Source organism: Passer montanus, unplaced genomic scaffold (genome assembly GCF_014805655.1).
Source record: "Passer montanus isolate IOZ18808 unplaced genomic scaffold, ASM1480565v1 scaffold27, whole genome shotgun sequence".
NCBI classification, from domain to species: domain Eukaryota; kingdom Metazoa; phylum Chordata; class Aves; order Passeriformes; family Passeridae; genus Passer; species Passer montanus.
Genome location: NW_024367372.1, coordinates 5,609,667 through 5,625,954, shown reverse-complemented (window position 1 = coordinate 5,625,954; position 16,288 = coordinate 5,609,667). Strand labels below are relative to the sequence as shown.

At 38.9% G+C, this 16,288-nt stretch overlaps 1 protein-coding gene across 12 annotated transcripts in view; it reads right to left on the bottom strand.

Annotated features, from left to right (window-relative positions):
- BEGAIN (brain enriched guanylate kinase associated) overlaps window positions 1-16,288 on the bottom strand; it is a 159,712-nt gene that overhangs the window by 62,445 nt on the left and 80,979 nt on the right. For 6 of the 12 annotated variants that reach the window (XM_039712928.1, XM_039712932.1, XM_039712927.1 and 3 more), the window contains one exon: window positions 12,278-12,367. The exons of the other annotated variants lie outside the window; for them this stretch is intronic. In XM_039712928.1, coding sequence (XP_039568862.1) covers window positions 12,278-12,367 — 90 coding nt within the window. The remainder of the gene's footprint in view (window positions 1-12,277; window positions 12,368-16,288) is intronic. 12 annotated transcript variants of the gene reach the window in all.

The window sequence follows — 16,288 nt, the reverse complement described above, 5'->3', positions numbered from 1 at the left end:
TATTTCACTTGGTGAATTAAACTCCAGAGTTATCTACGGTGCTGAGAACCCGTGTTGCTCATTTCTACATGTCCTCATTGATGATGTTACCCCATCATACCACCTTTCACTTGTCTGCTTCTGGCCTGTTCCTGCTACTCCTCTGCTCATCTTGGGAAGCAAGAGTGGTCAGTTTCCCTTCCTGTAGCCTGGAAACTCAGATTTTCTTCTGTAAAGTGGCAGTTACAGTCAAAACTGTTTAGAATGAAAAGAGATATGATCTCAAGTCTTCTGTTGGTCTAAGAATCTAACTGCTCAGATTTGTATGAAAAACAGACTGTAGGTCCTCCAGCCATGATTTTTGATAAAAATGCCCAGGCTGAGGCTGCTGGACAAGTGCAGTTAATGTAAGGTAAGTCAGATCAGGGAAGGTTAGAGCATTCTGCTGCACTGGGAAGTTTTGGACATAGAGGGCACAGCCTTTATGAGGAAGAGGAGCTATTGGGATACAAATATAATGCCAATGTCAGCAATGTTTAAGTTAGTAATAACTGGAGATTGCTTAGCAAAAGTGGGAAAAGGGGGAAGCCAATCACCTCCAATAACTTTGTTTTCTGCTTCCTCATGTAGGTACTTCTTGCTTTGGGTCTCAGTTGTGAGAAGATTAATCAGGAGCAAAACCCCTGACTTCTCAAATGAAGTTGCTTCTGCATAGACCAGTGTGCCTAGACCTGTCTATGTGGGGAAATTTTGGGCTAAAAATCTGAGTTCTGTGTAAAGCTTGATCCTGAAGTGGAAGACAGTGCTGGTCTGGAATGCCAAAATGTGCTTTTAGATTCAGATCTGGACAGTTTGGTAGGTTTTGGCAAGGCTGAAGCTTATGCTAGAAGGATAAACTTCCAGCTCACTTTCTTTCCTTGAAGTTCACTTTGAAGTATTTGCACTCATGAATTCTTAGCTTTCAGAATGAGATTATTCAACCCATTAAAATCAAGACTATTCATGTGAGGTTTACTGAAACAGTCTATATACATGGACTCTTCCACATGATGTTTTGGGTAGTGAACCACAGGTATAACTTCGTTCAAAAAAAGAAAAAGCTCCACTGATTAAAGCATAACTCAGGCAGCTTCAAAGGTGAAAGTTATTCTCAACCAGCAAACCATAATTCTGAATACATCTACTAATTTCTACCCATGCTGGAAAGATGGGGTGACATTTTTGAACTCTTTCAAACCTAGGAAAATCCCTCCTCACTGTGTATTTTGAGTCAACTGATATATGTTAAAACAACTGATTGTTTTTAAGAGGATATATCATTTTTAGATAGGAAATAATCCCTGATTTATGATGGGATTATTTAGGATACAATAGTAGATGCATAACAGTGAGTCCTTATTAAAATACAAGTTATTAGATGGAAAGATAAGAATTTTAGAAGGAAAGAAATTACGTTCTGACATGTAATATGCTGAGTGAACATGTAATATGACACGTGAATATGTCAAGTGGCAAAAAACTTACAGCCACTTTTATGGAAGAAGAAAAAAGAAAGAAAGAGAGAAAAGACCCCAGCTGGGAAAGTGTTAAACCATCTGCTTTAATATCCATCTTGAGTCAAGCAAGTTCTGGAAAGATAGCTAACTTTAAGCAATGGCACAATGAAACTTACCCTCGTGAATGGCACGATGGGGAAATGTTCTGAAATCTTAGATTGTAACCATTGAATGGGTACTAATAGCTGTAACACTAAGAGCAGATTTCCCGGGATTCCCAAGATGGCTTTGATTTCTGCATGATTTGATACATAACCAGTTTGAGGTAAACCCTGTTGTTTTCTCTTGATTTTGGTTCTATATGAACAAGTGTTTAAGAAGCAAAGGCAAAGCAATGAGTAAAACAGCAGAAAGAATAAGAGGATGTAATGTATCAAATGCTGCATCTCTAATAACAGGATGAGAGTTTCAATTTTTGTTTTGTACTAATCTAAGGTACTTCATGTGATTTTTCTTTGTTTGTTTTGTTTTGTTCTTGGTTTTTTTTCCATATCTCATGAAACAGATGCTCTTTCTCTGGAAACCTTCCCCTTACCATTATCTTCCAGTGTTATCACATAAAGACAAGCTTGGATTCTCATTCCTTATGCTATGTTGTGTTTTTAGTTCTAGAAATCAGAGGTTTTTGTGAGGAGGGCTTCATGTTGTTCTGTACCATTGTAAATTTTATAGTGGTAATTTAATCAGAGTTAAAAGAGGGAAAAGATAAAAAGTCAAAATATGGAGTCAAAACAAAGTCAACCATTTAGCATTTTCTCTTGTCTTCAATCCAACCAACTAGTGGTAATTTAATCAGAGTTAAAAGAGGGAAAAGATAAAAAGTCAAAACATGGAGTCAAAACAAAGTCAACTATTTTCTCTCGTCTTCAATCCAACCAATGAACCCTTAAATTAGCTGCATTTTGTTTCTGCTTTTCATATACCAGTTAATTAGAAAAGTTCATTGCACAATTTTTTGATGCTGCTAAATCACTATATTTTGATTAATAATTTATGTCCATGGGGATAGTTGATCCCCATGGTTCTTTAGTTTTATATATATGTAAAACTAAGAAAATAATGGAAATGGAAAAAAGTACAGCCAGGAGAAAGGACAGGACTTATTTGCAAACAAAAATATTCTGGTAGTGCTATGTTTTAGCAATCTGGTAGTGCTATGTCTTAGAAAACACAAATCCTCTATTCCATGGAGTTCCTGAAACTCTGACAGCTTCAAGGAGTATGGAATTACAGGGCAGGCTCAAAGGTCCTATAGATTATTCCACCTTTAGCATAAGGGGTTGCCTATTTCTTTTAATAATCTCTAATGTTCTGCTCCTGTGACAATTAGTGGTCTGCAAGTCATTACCCACTTTGCTTCATTAAAATATTTCTTTAACAACAAGGACAGTAAATACAATATTAAATTTTTAGACTGGTGAAAGAAAACCTCTCAAGGGGAGCTACTTTCAAGGTTAATAAAAACAGGTCTTTCAACTTTCCAAAGTATTATTTTCACTGATTAGCTTTGTTTACATTCATAAAAAGTAAAAAATAGATGAAACATATATTTGCACAGAAATTTGTGCCCACAAACATTATCTCAGCCTGCAGCTGTTGGTCAGGGTTAAACTGTAGTGCTGGCTGGAGAAGCTCCAAGTGAACACATTCCCACTGGATTTCAGACAAAGCTGAGATGCCACATGATAAGGGCCTATTCTGAGGAAGGTGTGCTGGCAAACAAGCAGTTTTTCATTGTACCTGTCTGATCTTCTGCCAGCTCATCTGCCTGGCAGATGGGCTGATGACAAAGGAGTGCTGGCATGCAAAGCTGGGGGTGCTCAGTTGCCTGGAGGCCAGATGATTTCTAGAGCCTTCTACCTTCATGTGGCCCACAAAGAGGGGGCTCCCTGAACCTTCACTCCATAAGCGTTGATGTCTATGGGTCTGCCTCATCAGTGGAGCATTCCAGCAGCCCCACATCTCCACCTCACTGGCCAAACTGCTTCAGCAGCCCTTTCCACATCTGCCTGCCACTCCAGGGCTCTGGCTTTAGATGGTTCTGCAACGTTCTTTAAAACCAGAGCAAACCCTTTTTTTCTGAACTAGGGAAATTCTCTCTGAATGAACTGATTACATTCCTTCCCACTGCTCCTGAAGTGAGTGAAAAAAAAATAAATTGATTAATGATTTTAAGAGGGAAATTAGCAGTGAAAAGAATGAAATAGAGGCAAAATAGATGGCCATGCCATATATATACTGAAAAACATCCATATCAAAGGTTCTCATTTCTGGCTAGTGAAACAGTCATTTTAATGCAGCTGTGAAATCCTAAGTAGAACTAATTGCATTTTGTGGTAAAAAGCCTGTCTTGCAAGAAAGAATGTGTAAGAAGTAACCTGGACTGGGTTTTGGATCTCTGTTTTGCACATGGCTTTTACAAAGGTTATACCACTTAAGAGAGTCAAGGCAAGACTGAGCTTTCCTACTGCTGGTCAGCTCTGGCTCCTGTTCTTAGTCAAGAGCAGGCACCACCAGGATGAAATTAAAATCTGACCTATTTTAGAAGCCTGCTTTTGGAGTTGACGCAAATCTGGAAGTATCCATTTCCGTTACTTACAAAGGGAATCTAGTCAAGTGTCTCAGACGCAGACAATCACATCTCGTCAGATAACTCCCCCTCTTCCTGACTCAGTCCTGTGTGTATGACATGAGGTAATAGTATTTCCTTTCTTGTTTGCTTAGATGGCGTGGGGGCCCACAAAAATGAACCACTAAATGCTTCTAAATTGTTTATCAGATCTGCTTCATGTCTGTGATGTGTCACATTCTAAATAAAAACCCACTTCATAGGATCAGGAGTTTGGGAGCAAATTTAAAATGTATTCTGAACAGAACTTCAAACATAATGTTTTCTTCTTTTACCCTGTGGGGTTTTGTCTAGGGAAAGGTCAATAACAGTTAACCCTACAAGGTGTTTTCTGTGAAAGAATATAAAGATCAGGAGAGGGTCTCTGGGAAAGGCCAAGGGAGGACCTGTGCACCCAGTCATGCCATACCAACTTGGGCCACTGATGACAGACAGTCAGAAGGTTTGAGGCAGCTTTGTGAGCTTGCTTTCCTGGAAGCACTTTCCCAACACTGTGAGTCTTCTGTGGATCTCTGCAAAGAGATGGGCTGTTTGGCTCAAGGAAAGCGGCCATGCACACACCCGGTTTTGTTTCTGACTTTTGGAGGCAGCTGATCATCACAGAGATAAATATCATCAGCCAGACAAGAGGCAAGGCTCTGGGAGTCACGTTCCTGACCTGTACCTCACACCCCGGGAGCAGAAAGGTGGGAACAGAGATCTCTGGGAATGCTCACAGCTGGCAGAGATGCCAGCAGATCCTCAGTGCTGCTGTGTTACTATTCAATGGAGCAGGACTGCATTGACAGATTGATTTTCAAATTTCCTAAGAATTTTGGCTCCAGCAGCTCTTGATGGTCCATGTCTGGTAGTCTGGATTACCCAGGATTTTTCATTCCAGCACATCTTTGCTGGACATGACTCTGGAATGGGTCTGCATGTTGCCCAAAGTAGGCATGCTGCAAGAAAGGCACCCAAACCCCAGCTCAGGAGGAATAGCTTTGAGATGACAGTTGTGACATTGAATCTGACCCCTCAATAACGTTTTTTCAAGTTGTAGTTGTTGGGAAATGAAGTCAAAGCATTTTACAAGTGTTTTCTAGATTAATGAAAGATTTTTAATGAAGCAGTAATTGGATTTCTATGTTAATCAAGTTTTGATTATGTGTTACATGCTCAGGGTCACCGTTTCAAAAGGTTAATGCCAAAACTATCTTTCTTGTCTGCAGTTTTTTTGTCTAACCTTGCTCGTGCTTTGTCTGATTAGGAGGGGGATGGGATCAAATTACAAAGTCAAGATCCAGAGTCTAAGAATCCAACTACAGACTTGAAATTATAAATTTTATTGGGGAAAAAGATTACATGCTGCGGCTCAGACTCAGAGTCAAGCTCACAAATCCCAATTTTCTTGCACTCTTTATTCAGGAGTTTCATTTGTACTTAAAGAAATTTGCTTATGCAAATGTGTATCCAAGTTCTGCAATAGGCATTTTCCTAAAATGCCTAAATTCAGGCTCACACAGACTTTGTTCAGCTTACTGATTTTTTTTGTTTTTAATTTTTACCAAGGTCTGTCAGGATTTTTTCATTACAACACATCCACCAAATTTCTCCATTACTTTCAAAGAAATTACTTATATTTGAAACTTCGGAGTATGAGCAGTTTGCCTGTCAAATTGCATTCAGATCTCTCTTTCCTGTAGCTACATATACAAACATATTTAGAAATATAGCTTTTGAAGGAGTTGTTTTTTTTTTTGCAAGTATTAAACCATTTGAATTTTCTTTGCAGTACTTGCTTTCAAAATAAACAACCTGAAGCTGGGTTTGGATTATGAGAAGGAAGGCCTGTACATATGTTTCAGAACAAATGTGTGGGTGATCCAAATCTGGAGCTCAGATAGTTTCCAAATGACTGATGGACACACAAAACAAGTAACAGAGCCCTTTTCTTAGATTTCAGGCATTCTGGCAGAATTCAAACCAGAGAAGAGGGACATTTATCAGAAAAATTAAAGAGCGTCATTTGAAAGGGAGGTGGGGAAAGCAAGAGATGTTTAGCAGTTGAAGTGCCAAGTGCTGTGGGATAGATCCTTAGCATGAAAACCTATTTGTGGCACCTGTAGAGTTCATTCAGCTGCGTTAAAACAGATACATCACTGGATATTGGAAGATGGCTTTTCTTTACTTTGGGCAGGAGTCACTCTTTCATAATTCACTAATTCATAAATTCACAACTAAAAATTCAAACCTGACAAGATATAGCATATGGTAAATGTGTCTAAACTGTACTGGCCTTATTCATAAGAGGTAGAAAAGAGTAATCCCTCTTTAAAATAAAACTGCATTGTATAATGACCTGACAGTCTTTCACTGCAGAAGGGTGACTTCTGTAACAAATATCAGAAGCCCACAGACACATCTATCCAACAAGAGCATTCAGTATTAACTGTAATATGAGGTGATTAAGATACGAAAATTCAGTTACGTGTTGACATGCAAAAAACCCTTAGAGGACCATCTGTCAGCACTGAGTTGTCTTAAGTGAATGCCATTATTGTCAGTGAAACGTGACAAGATTTTTAAAATGTACTCATAATAAAGACATACAAGTTTTCCTTTCTTTAAAGGTGCTATCCATAACCTAAGGCTCTGAATGGATTGAATAGAAATACCACAAATAAAATTACAGCTTTCGGAAGTGGACACTAAAGGTGTCTTGATTATTTTAAATTAAGTTTCTTCAGCAGACAACTTTCATTCCTCAAGTGTACTGAAAAATACCAAGGGCAAATGAAAATGAGCTATGAGAATCCAGACCTGTGACCAGGGAGTGTGTTAATGTGCAGAGCACTAAGCAAGGGTACAGAGCAGCTCATGGAGAAGGAAGAATGTGGACTTACAAACCAGGATGTGCACTGTCACTGCCTGGTGCAAGGGCTGAGCAGAGACTGGAGGGCTGAGCCAGCTCTCTGAGGACTGATTTTATACTTCTGCTAACTTGGTTTGGAACTGGAATCTTCCAAATACATTTCTGTCTCCTATGAATAGGATGATCATTTTTGCTTATGAGACACTTCTGAGGTTGAATACCTGAGTATGTGAGAACAGCAAAACAGCAGGAGCCTTGTGCCCAAATTCAAAGGTGACTAAAGCAGAGGGAAAGAGTGGAAGCAGCAGAAGTTGTTACTATGACCTTTGCCTCCTTCCAAGTTGGCTCCTGGTGCCTCTGTTAGGCTCTCCTTGAAGTGGAAACTAATTGTTTTCAGCTCTGGCAGGTAAACTCCTAGTAGCAGTGGCTAAAATGCAAACCTTTAGGCTCAGTAAGTGATCCTACCAAAGTCTGAATAAGGCCTGTGTCTGTTCAATTTGTTTCTCTGTATTGCTAGAAAATGAAATGATGGAGAGCTGGAAAATATGGATCCAAGAGAAGAAAACCAGCATGGGATTCTAGAAGGAATACATGCTTTCTGGCTCATTCTCTAGAGGTAGGAAGGACATGTTTATTTTCCTACCATAATGAAGGACTCTGTTCATGTTCATGCCCTGCTTCTTATTTACTGCATTGTTCAAATGTTGCCTAGTGCTTGGAGCACATCTGAAATGAATCAGGTGGTTAAACTGTGAGAGAAGGAAGGAAACTTCTGCTGTGGCAAACTTAAGACAGCATTTGTGCAAGAGAGCAGAATAAGAATGACCCTGACCCTTCCTAGGGATTAGGGGATCTTCACTGCTTTCTATCCAGACTCTGCAGTTCCCATGAGTCTGGAAGAAGGTTCACCCCTGTAAGAGCTGCTATTTCCTGGCTTCCCAGAGGCTGGTAAGTTTGCATAAAATGTTTGGGTAGCAGAAATCGTGAGTTGCAGTGTAAAGTTGCAGGGTTCGAAAGGGTAAGAAAACCAGCAGCAAAGGCTGACTGCAACAAATATGATGTAACACAGACCACTGGGGGGGGGTTGCCTCAGACAGAAAGTTATTTGAAGTTGTTGAGCAGTTGCTGTCTGCTTTTTAATGTCTGTCAGAATCCTACCCGTCTGCATTGCATCTCACTAGGGAATCCAGACTACCGAGAGGTGATAAGAAAGGGGAAAAAAATAGTAAGGTATTGAAAAATTGAGGAAGCAAAATTAGAGGTAGACTTCAATTTGTGATTAGAAAGCTAAAGAGAGCTCTCCAGGTGATTAAGCAGGCTGCCTTCAGTTGCAGTAGCTCTCCTTACAGCTCTGAGTGGCCAGCTTCTAGATTGCTTTGGTTTGTAGTCACGGATAAGCACTCCCTCTGGAAATTACTGAGAGCAGCCTGCCACATCAGCTCACAAGCTTATAAAGTTATATTTTAATTGTGTTATTAAACCTTTCTCACTTTTGTTTTTGTCTGTTTATTTCCCCGATTCATCTGGATCAAGCTGTGCTGGAACAGAAGTGTGGCTCCTCCTGAATTGTGCAGTTTTCGTGTAATAGGAATGTAATGAGAATGGGTGAAGCCCACTGGCCAGAAGCAATCTGAAATTGATCTTACTCTTTCTATTAAAGGACTGAGGTTGGATGTGTGGTAGGGGAATACTGGAAAAATGTGCTTTAGCAGTAGGGATAGAATTTTGTTCCTATTTTATTTGGTATAAAACATCCATAGGTTAACGGACAGAGGTTATAATCTCTGTTCTCATCTTATTTCCTTCCTTTCCCAATCCTTTTCTCTTTCCTCTGATTTGAAATTCATCTTTTTCTTGCTCAAGGGACTAATTTAGGTGTGTTGGCTTAACACTTCCATAAGAAAGGTTATGCTAAGCAGCTGAAAAAATCAAATATACTCTTCTGGCTCGTGAACCAGTCAGACAGAATTACTACTGGGACTGGAGATTCTATGGCTTTTTTCCTTTATGAGCAGTGTATATTACATTATTTGAGCAAATTACTGAATTCTCCTTTTAACTACATCTGTTATAGTTTTGTTCTGATCCTCTTTTGTGACAGAAGTCATGCAAGACAGAAGCTCCTGTTGTGTCTCTAACTTGAATCCATGGGTGCTTGACTTTAAAACAGTGCCCATGCTTGCTGGATGGGGGAAATGCTGCTCCTGCCTGGAGTAAGATGCAGCACTGCCCCTTCAGACACCTCCAGGGGTCATGGGTGCAGTCAGTTCTACTGCATCCTCTGCTCCCTAACATCTGGTTCCCCTCACAGAGCCCCTGTATGACCTTGCTCAAGTGACCTGCCAGAGAGGTGAGCTCTGGGCACTTTTCTGGAGGGCTTTCTGGCAGTACAATAGATCATTGGTTTGTTAACACAAGCAAACAATTACATTAAATAAATTAACAATTTGATTTAATAAATTGACTAAATAATGCTCCTAAGCCAGGGCACATCCAAATTCTCAGCTGTGCACATGTAATTCAGATCCTGAGGGAAACTATTACTACACATAGACTCATGTACAAGGTGTTGAACAGAAACAATGAGAGCTACTGGCTCGTACCTGAATGAACTTGTTTTGACTGAATATTTCAAGATATTTTTAGTTTTTCTACCATAACAAATGATCCTCAGCTCTTTGATCAACTTGATATTACAGCAAAAGAAAAGAAGGAAAAAAGAGAAAGGAGTTGCCATCTGTCATCTGTGGCTAATTATTTCAAGCCCTACCTTGTTTTATACACTGCAGCACACTATTTTGGGACTTGTTAACTGAGAAGTCTTCTACTCTGCAAGAGTACAAATGAGTTCACCTCTAGCAAGTTCCCCATGGCTCAGCATGTTGTGCCATCATTTCACACAACTTTCCTCCTAGCTGAATGTCATAATTTATTAGCTCAGTATTTTATCCTGCTCCCCTGGCTGCACTGGCTCTTCAGTGTAAGACTCTGGTTTGTCACTTTTTTTTGTTTTTTGTGGCTGTATGGGAAAGGAGAGGGAACATGACTGTATTCCTCCAAACTCTTGTTATCAGCCCTGAACCTTGACACTGGCTCTTGGGCAGTTTTTGGAGTGAGCCAGCAAATGAAAGATCTCTTCAGATTTGGAGGGACCAAGTCAGGCAGCAAGTGTTCATGGAAAAGATGCTCACACTATTCATGTGAAAAGCAATGCACAATGTGCTCCTTCAGAGGGGACCCAGGAGCCCTTTGACTCCACCTCCCCTGCAGATGCAGCCCCCCAAGGACCTGTACAGGGTGAGGAAGCAGGTTCACTACTCCAGACTCTCCCAAAAATTCCTGGGATGTGGATTACATAAACACAGGCCATTTTTTTTTTTTCCCCTGACATGTTATATCTGAACAATTTCAACATTCTGGGTTAATCAAAATGTAGGTTTTTACTAGAAATTTCTTGCTGATACTGTTACTGCTTTCTCATTAGTTTTTAAAGGTTAAGGTGCATCAGGCTGGATAAAGTAGAACCTATCCTCATTTTGTAAATGCTGACACTTGTCATACTCACTATTTTTCATTTTACCAAATAAACGTTTGGGTTTTTTATTAGTTCCTTCAGCAAGGTGGTATTTTTCAATATAACTAGAAAGCAAGTTTCCAGATATTGTTTTACAGTCTAGATATGTTGAAACAGTGAGATTAAACCTGAGTTACTCACAGGAAAGAAACAAGCCAGCTTTCAGGAAATACAAAAATGTCTCTAAAAATTTTGGTCCTTGTGAGCTTTTCAGAAAGCACATAGGAAAATGAAAATTGTCTTTCAATGGCTATTTCCTTTTAATATTTTTATGAAATGGGTAAATAGGTTGAGCTAAAATCTTGGATTTGTGCATTTTAAGTTGTAGCACACTTGGAGATAAACTGTGACATTGTCCTCTACAAAAGTAAGCTTTTTTATTTCATAGCTAACAACTAAAAGTAGACAATGGTGGTAGGAAAAAAAAGTATTTTTAGTGAACCCTACAGAAAGGTGACTAAATATCATCCCAACTCAGAAATTCCATGTGGCCATCCATTTTAAAACAGAACGTAAGATCAAATTTAGTGATTACACAGTGAATTTCTTCTGATTTTAAAGGACTTCCAAATATTCAACCAAGTTGGAATTAGGATTAAACATTTTGTAAAAGAGTTTTATATGCCTGGATTATGTTTCACTTCATGGTCATCTCTTGATTTTAGCGAGAATAAGCAGCAGAGCAAAGCTATTTTTGCATCAAGATCTTCCAAACCCAGGTAAGAGTAGAGTGTACCTACAGAATCCCAGGGGTATGAAAAGCAAAAATTCAAAACACTTTTCCAAGATTTCTGGGGTTTTTTTTGCTCCACAGAATGTAGACCATGTGAAAAAAAATCAAAAAGAATCTCACTTATGTCTTTCTTACACTATCAGCTCTCTTAAGATGAAATTTCTCACACATTATTTATCTTGTATTCAGAGAAAATCAATAGACTGAAGAAAACAATCTGAAGCCTAGTTTATCTTTATTTTTTTAACCTAATCACTTTTTTACTTTGAAATATATTACAATATTTCATATGTCATTGAAAGGTATAGGATTAGTGAATGACATTTCTTCTACATATCTGCCACTTGAAATAAAGTCAAGAAAAAAGAATAAACAGTGAATTCAGGAGAAAAATAGAAGAGAATTTAAGCAAAATATGGCAAACTTAAACTAATACTACATGCTGCATAGAAATGTAAACCAGAATCAGTCATAAGTCCCCCAGACTTTCAATGTTCTGTACCTACAGCATTGAAATATCCTTAGCTCAGGAGACTCAAGATCAATGTAAACCTGATAAAGGAAAGAAAAAATATATATATACATACCAGCAATTAAGAAAGGTGGGTGAACTGCCCAGATAACTGTGGCACCAACAGTGAAATGTAATGCACCTGCATTGTCAAACTACTCCATCAGAAAAAGAGATTCACTGGTAGTAGGCAGCTGTGGATTTTGCAGCCTCTTAAGCAACTTTCAGGTTTTATGCATGTTAGTAACAATTATTACAGGCTTGGCTGAGGCAAGCATCTAGAGCACTCTAACAAACACATCTGCTGTTACTCCCTAGTCCAGAAAACACAGTGGAACTGAACAATGAGAGACCACGGACTAACATGAAGAAATGAAACATTTTTACGGACATCAGAAAGTTAGAAAGAAAGCATAACTTCACAAAACATCACTTATTAGTTACCTGTCCCAGAGAGTAGGTGAAGATTTTGCGAGCCTGCCCTGGAGAATTCTAGGTTGCCATAGGCAGGTTGGCACCCAGGAATTTCGTACCCTGTAGCATGAATAGAGGATAAACCATGGCTAGGTATGGCTCATAAGACATACGAGTGATAACCTAGCTAGATTTGCTTCGTATCAGAAGGCTATGGCATAATTTGGTACTAATTATTGTTCAGGATAACTTTAAAGCAGTACTAAAATTATAAAACAGAGTGATGCTACAGCACGCACATTTAGTAACTTTCTTGGCTGAATTTTGTAGGGCACAATAAGCATTTACAATTGACCTTTTGATGGCTCTAAATGGGTGCTACTACATCTATTTTACTGCAGAAGCATTTGGTCTTAAGATTTGTGAATCAAGCCCTTATATTTTTGCATTCTAAAAGCATCAGCTTAAACAAATTTATGCTTCATTGAAAGAGGGTCATCAAAATTTCTTCTGAGCACCATAGTGAGAACATGTTTAACAGTGTTAATTGAATCTGGGCTGAGGTTCAAGTCCTGTATACCAGGTTCTGTGCTCATCTACCGGCAGCAGAACAATAGCTGCAAAATGTTTGCTGGGAAAGAAAAGCACAAAGAAAAGCAATCTGAACTAGCAATAGAATCTATGAATAACACACAGCAAAAGCAGATCCTGAGCCCAGGAGAAGGACGAGGCAGGCAAATTAGCAATGAGAACTGTTGCCCAACATTAGCATCAGGCAATGCTGGTAAGATTCACAACAGTCTGTGCTGTCCTTAGTCAAGCAAATCCTCACTGAAGTCAAAGGTGGTTTTTCCTGAGTAAATTCTGAGTAAGGACTACATTTGGCCTTGCAGAACACCTCATAGAGTATTGCTTTATTCATTTGCAATATCAGAAATACAACATAACATTCCTTGAAGAACAAACTCAGTAAAAATCTGTTTTTCCTGATGCAAGCATACCTATATTTATGAACCAGAATCTTTACCTAAACTTTCCCTGTGGTCAGTGATCACTACACATACAGAAAATCCTACTCTCCAGTATTCACCATCAATTACCAGTGGTTACTGCAAAGTAGGGACCTTCTGGGTAACACATGTAAAGGTGAACACACATTTACATACACAACATATTTCAGGAGTGCTACAGAGAGCAGCAGAGAATCTTAGTGTTTATGGGACAGGGTAATCCTGCTGAGGCTCTTGCCACTGCTCAAAGTCTGCCCTAGGTTTGGCTTCATGTCAAGGACTACTGGGAACCAGCTGATGGTCTTTGAGACACCTTGAGGAAAAGCTGTAAGTGCCAGCATGTTACTTTAGTTACACCACTGAGTTGTACCTAAGGAAAAAAACATTTAAGTATCTTTTAACTTCTTCCATACTGGACTTGGATTTAGTATGTGAAGACACACAAGGAAGACAAAAAAAATGTAAGGGCCCAAGTATTAAGTGTTGTCATCACAATAATTCACAGCAATATCAACTTTGAAATCAAATGGGGGGTGAGAATAAATCTTTGCAATATAACACCTCAGTACTGTTGGTTCTGCAGTGAACTGTCAGTATTACTTTGGATTATACATTTTTAACAGCTTTTTTAATGTTTTCAAACTGTGAATGTCATAATCAATAAGTGTGTAGATATTTAATACACACAGTTCTGTAGCACTTTACTGTGCATTTTCATTCTCAGCTATGGATATTAGGAAAGCAGTCAGTTCTAGAAACACAGTTATGGAAATGGTCTTTACCTAGCTCTCCATTTTGTATTCACATACTTTTAGGTACAAAATTGTAAACTACTCCTAAAAATCACCTGAGCAATCTTAATATTGAAAAAAAAAACCCCAATCAAACAAAGCAGAAAATTTAGCCACAGGTTTTTCCAGAATGAGCAGAGGTTTTTCAAGTAAGTACATTCTGCATATTTCTCTGCACTTCACTAAGAAACCCTCTATAGGAATGTTCTAATGAAAAACAAAACTTGCAAATCCTGAGATAGCTTAAATGAAAAAATTAGGCTTTTCAAGCCTGCAAAATTAATTAAATTTGGGCTCCTGGTGCAAAGAAGCCATTTGAGCAATGAGAAATCTCTGCTGCCTTCATATCCATTGCAAGTTCTCCTCAATGTAGTCTTAATCCAATATATCTCATATCTTTTGCTGATATATAGCAAATGGCTTTGCTATAGGTAACCTTGACAAAATTTTTTAAGGCTGTGAGATGTTTTGACAGAGATGGGAGTGGTGTAAATTCCACTTTAACTGTTTGTTCAGTGCTTTTCTTGACATCGTTTTTGTAGTAAGTCACATATAATTGCTCCATCAATGAGCTAAGACAGAGAAAAGCTCTCTTCTCTAAATGTGGTGGATCTTTCAAAAGCTCCCCAAAGGGATTTAATAACATCCTGTCTCACATAATCAGTGTCAGTTGTAGTCAGTCTAATCCTGTTCTCATATGCAAGGTCAAAAAATAATTAGTAATGGAAAGATTTGTTTGCCTGATATTAAACCACAATAATTAATTCGTCAGCCTCTGCAGTTTACATGGGATATTGTTTTAGCATTGGCAAATAAGAAATCAGCAAAACAGACAAACATTTTTGTCTAAAGCTACTGCAAATTTTAAAGGAAACAAAATAGAAAAAGCTCCCAGTTCTGTTACTGTGTTGTTTCCTTTCTGAAACAACAGTTGTAAGAAATATTTAAGTATTGCAAATAAGAAACCAGCCTATTAAAAAAAATTGTATAGTCACTCCAGACAATTAGTAGTTTACTACTGGAAAAATATCAGTCTCAAACAACCTGATGATAGAGTTTTTCAGATTATCAATTTTTAAAACTACTTTTAATTATGTCAAAGCATGGTAAAGTAACTCATTTTTCTCTTCTTTCTCCAGAGCTTCACTTATACTTCACTGATGTGATTGAGACCGACTCCAGTGTCAAGTGAGGTTGGAATCTGGACACACTGTTGTAATAGCCTGTGTTTCCTTGTCTTGTCTTAGAACATGCAGTATGTTACTTCAAATATTGTCAGTGGCTCATCTGGCAATAATCACAGAATCTACTTACAGACATATAGAGAATTAAAAAAAAAAAAACCAACATGGATTTCTCAGTGAAGCATGATCAACACTGTCTAGAGAACAGCTAACAGTTCATCAGTTTTGGTGCCAGAAGGTCACTGATCTACTGTGCCTGGAATAGACACATACAGACGGCTGTGCCTATTTAAGAAATAATATTATAAGGTAAATAAATGCAATGCCTCTTATGCTCTCCTCTCCATATTCTATAGATGGTGAATACATTTTTTTTCAGTTCTCCCTGAAACTGCAGTTGAAGAGAGAATCTGTGAGAGAAGCCATTCCACAGATGCCAAGGTCAGTGCAGAAGGAGGGGCAGGAGGTGTCCCAGGAGCTGGAGCACAGGCAGCCCAGGTGCTGGCCATGGTGAGAGATTTGTGCCCTTGCTGTCTCCCAGGGGAGGGACTCACACTGCAGTAGGGAGTGTGAACAGTCCTTACACTGAGGAGGAGGGAGTGGCAGAGACAATAAGTGATGAACTCACCACAGCCCCCATTCCTGTCCCCCTGTGACACTTGAGGGGAGGAGATAGATCAGAGTGAAGGAGGGAGGGGTGGTGAGAAGATGTTTTAAGACTTAGATTTTATTTTCTCAATATTCTACTTTGATTTTATTGGTGATAAACTGATTTCCCCAAGAGGGGTCTGTTTGGCTCGTGATGGCTGTTGCTGTGTGATCTCTCAGCACATGAGTCTTTCATTATTTTCTCTCCCCTCCCTGTCCAGTTGAGAAGGGAAGTGACAGGGCAGCTTTGGTGGGCACCTGGGGTCAACCCACAACAAGATCTATTTTACAATCCACTTGTCTATTTTACACATTTCAAATGCAAATCTGAAAGATTTTTCTGAAATGAGTTTTCAGAAATTTGTGGCTGCTCCACTTCTGAGCGGAAGACTTGTGAGTAGATTTAAG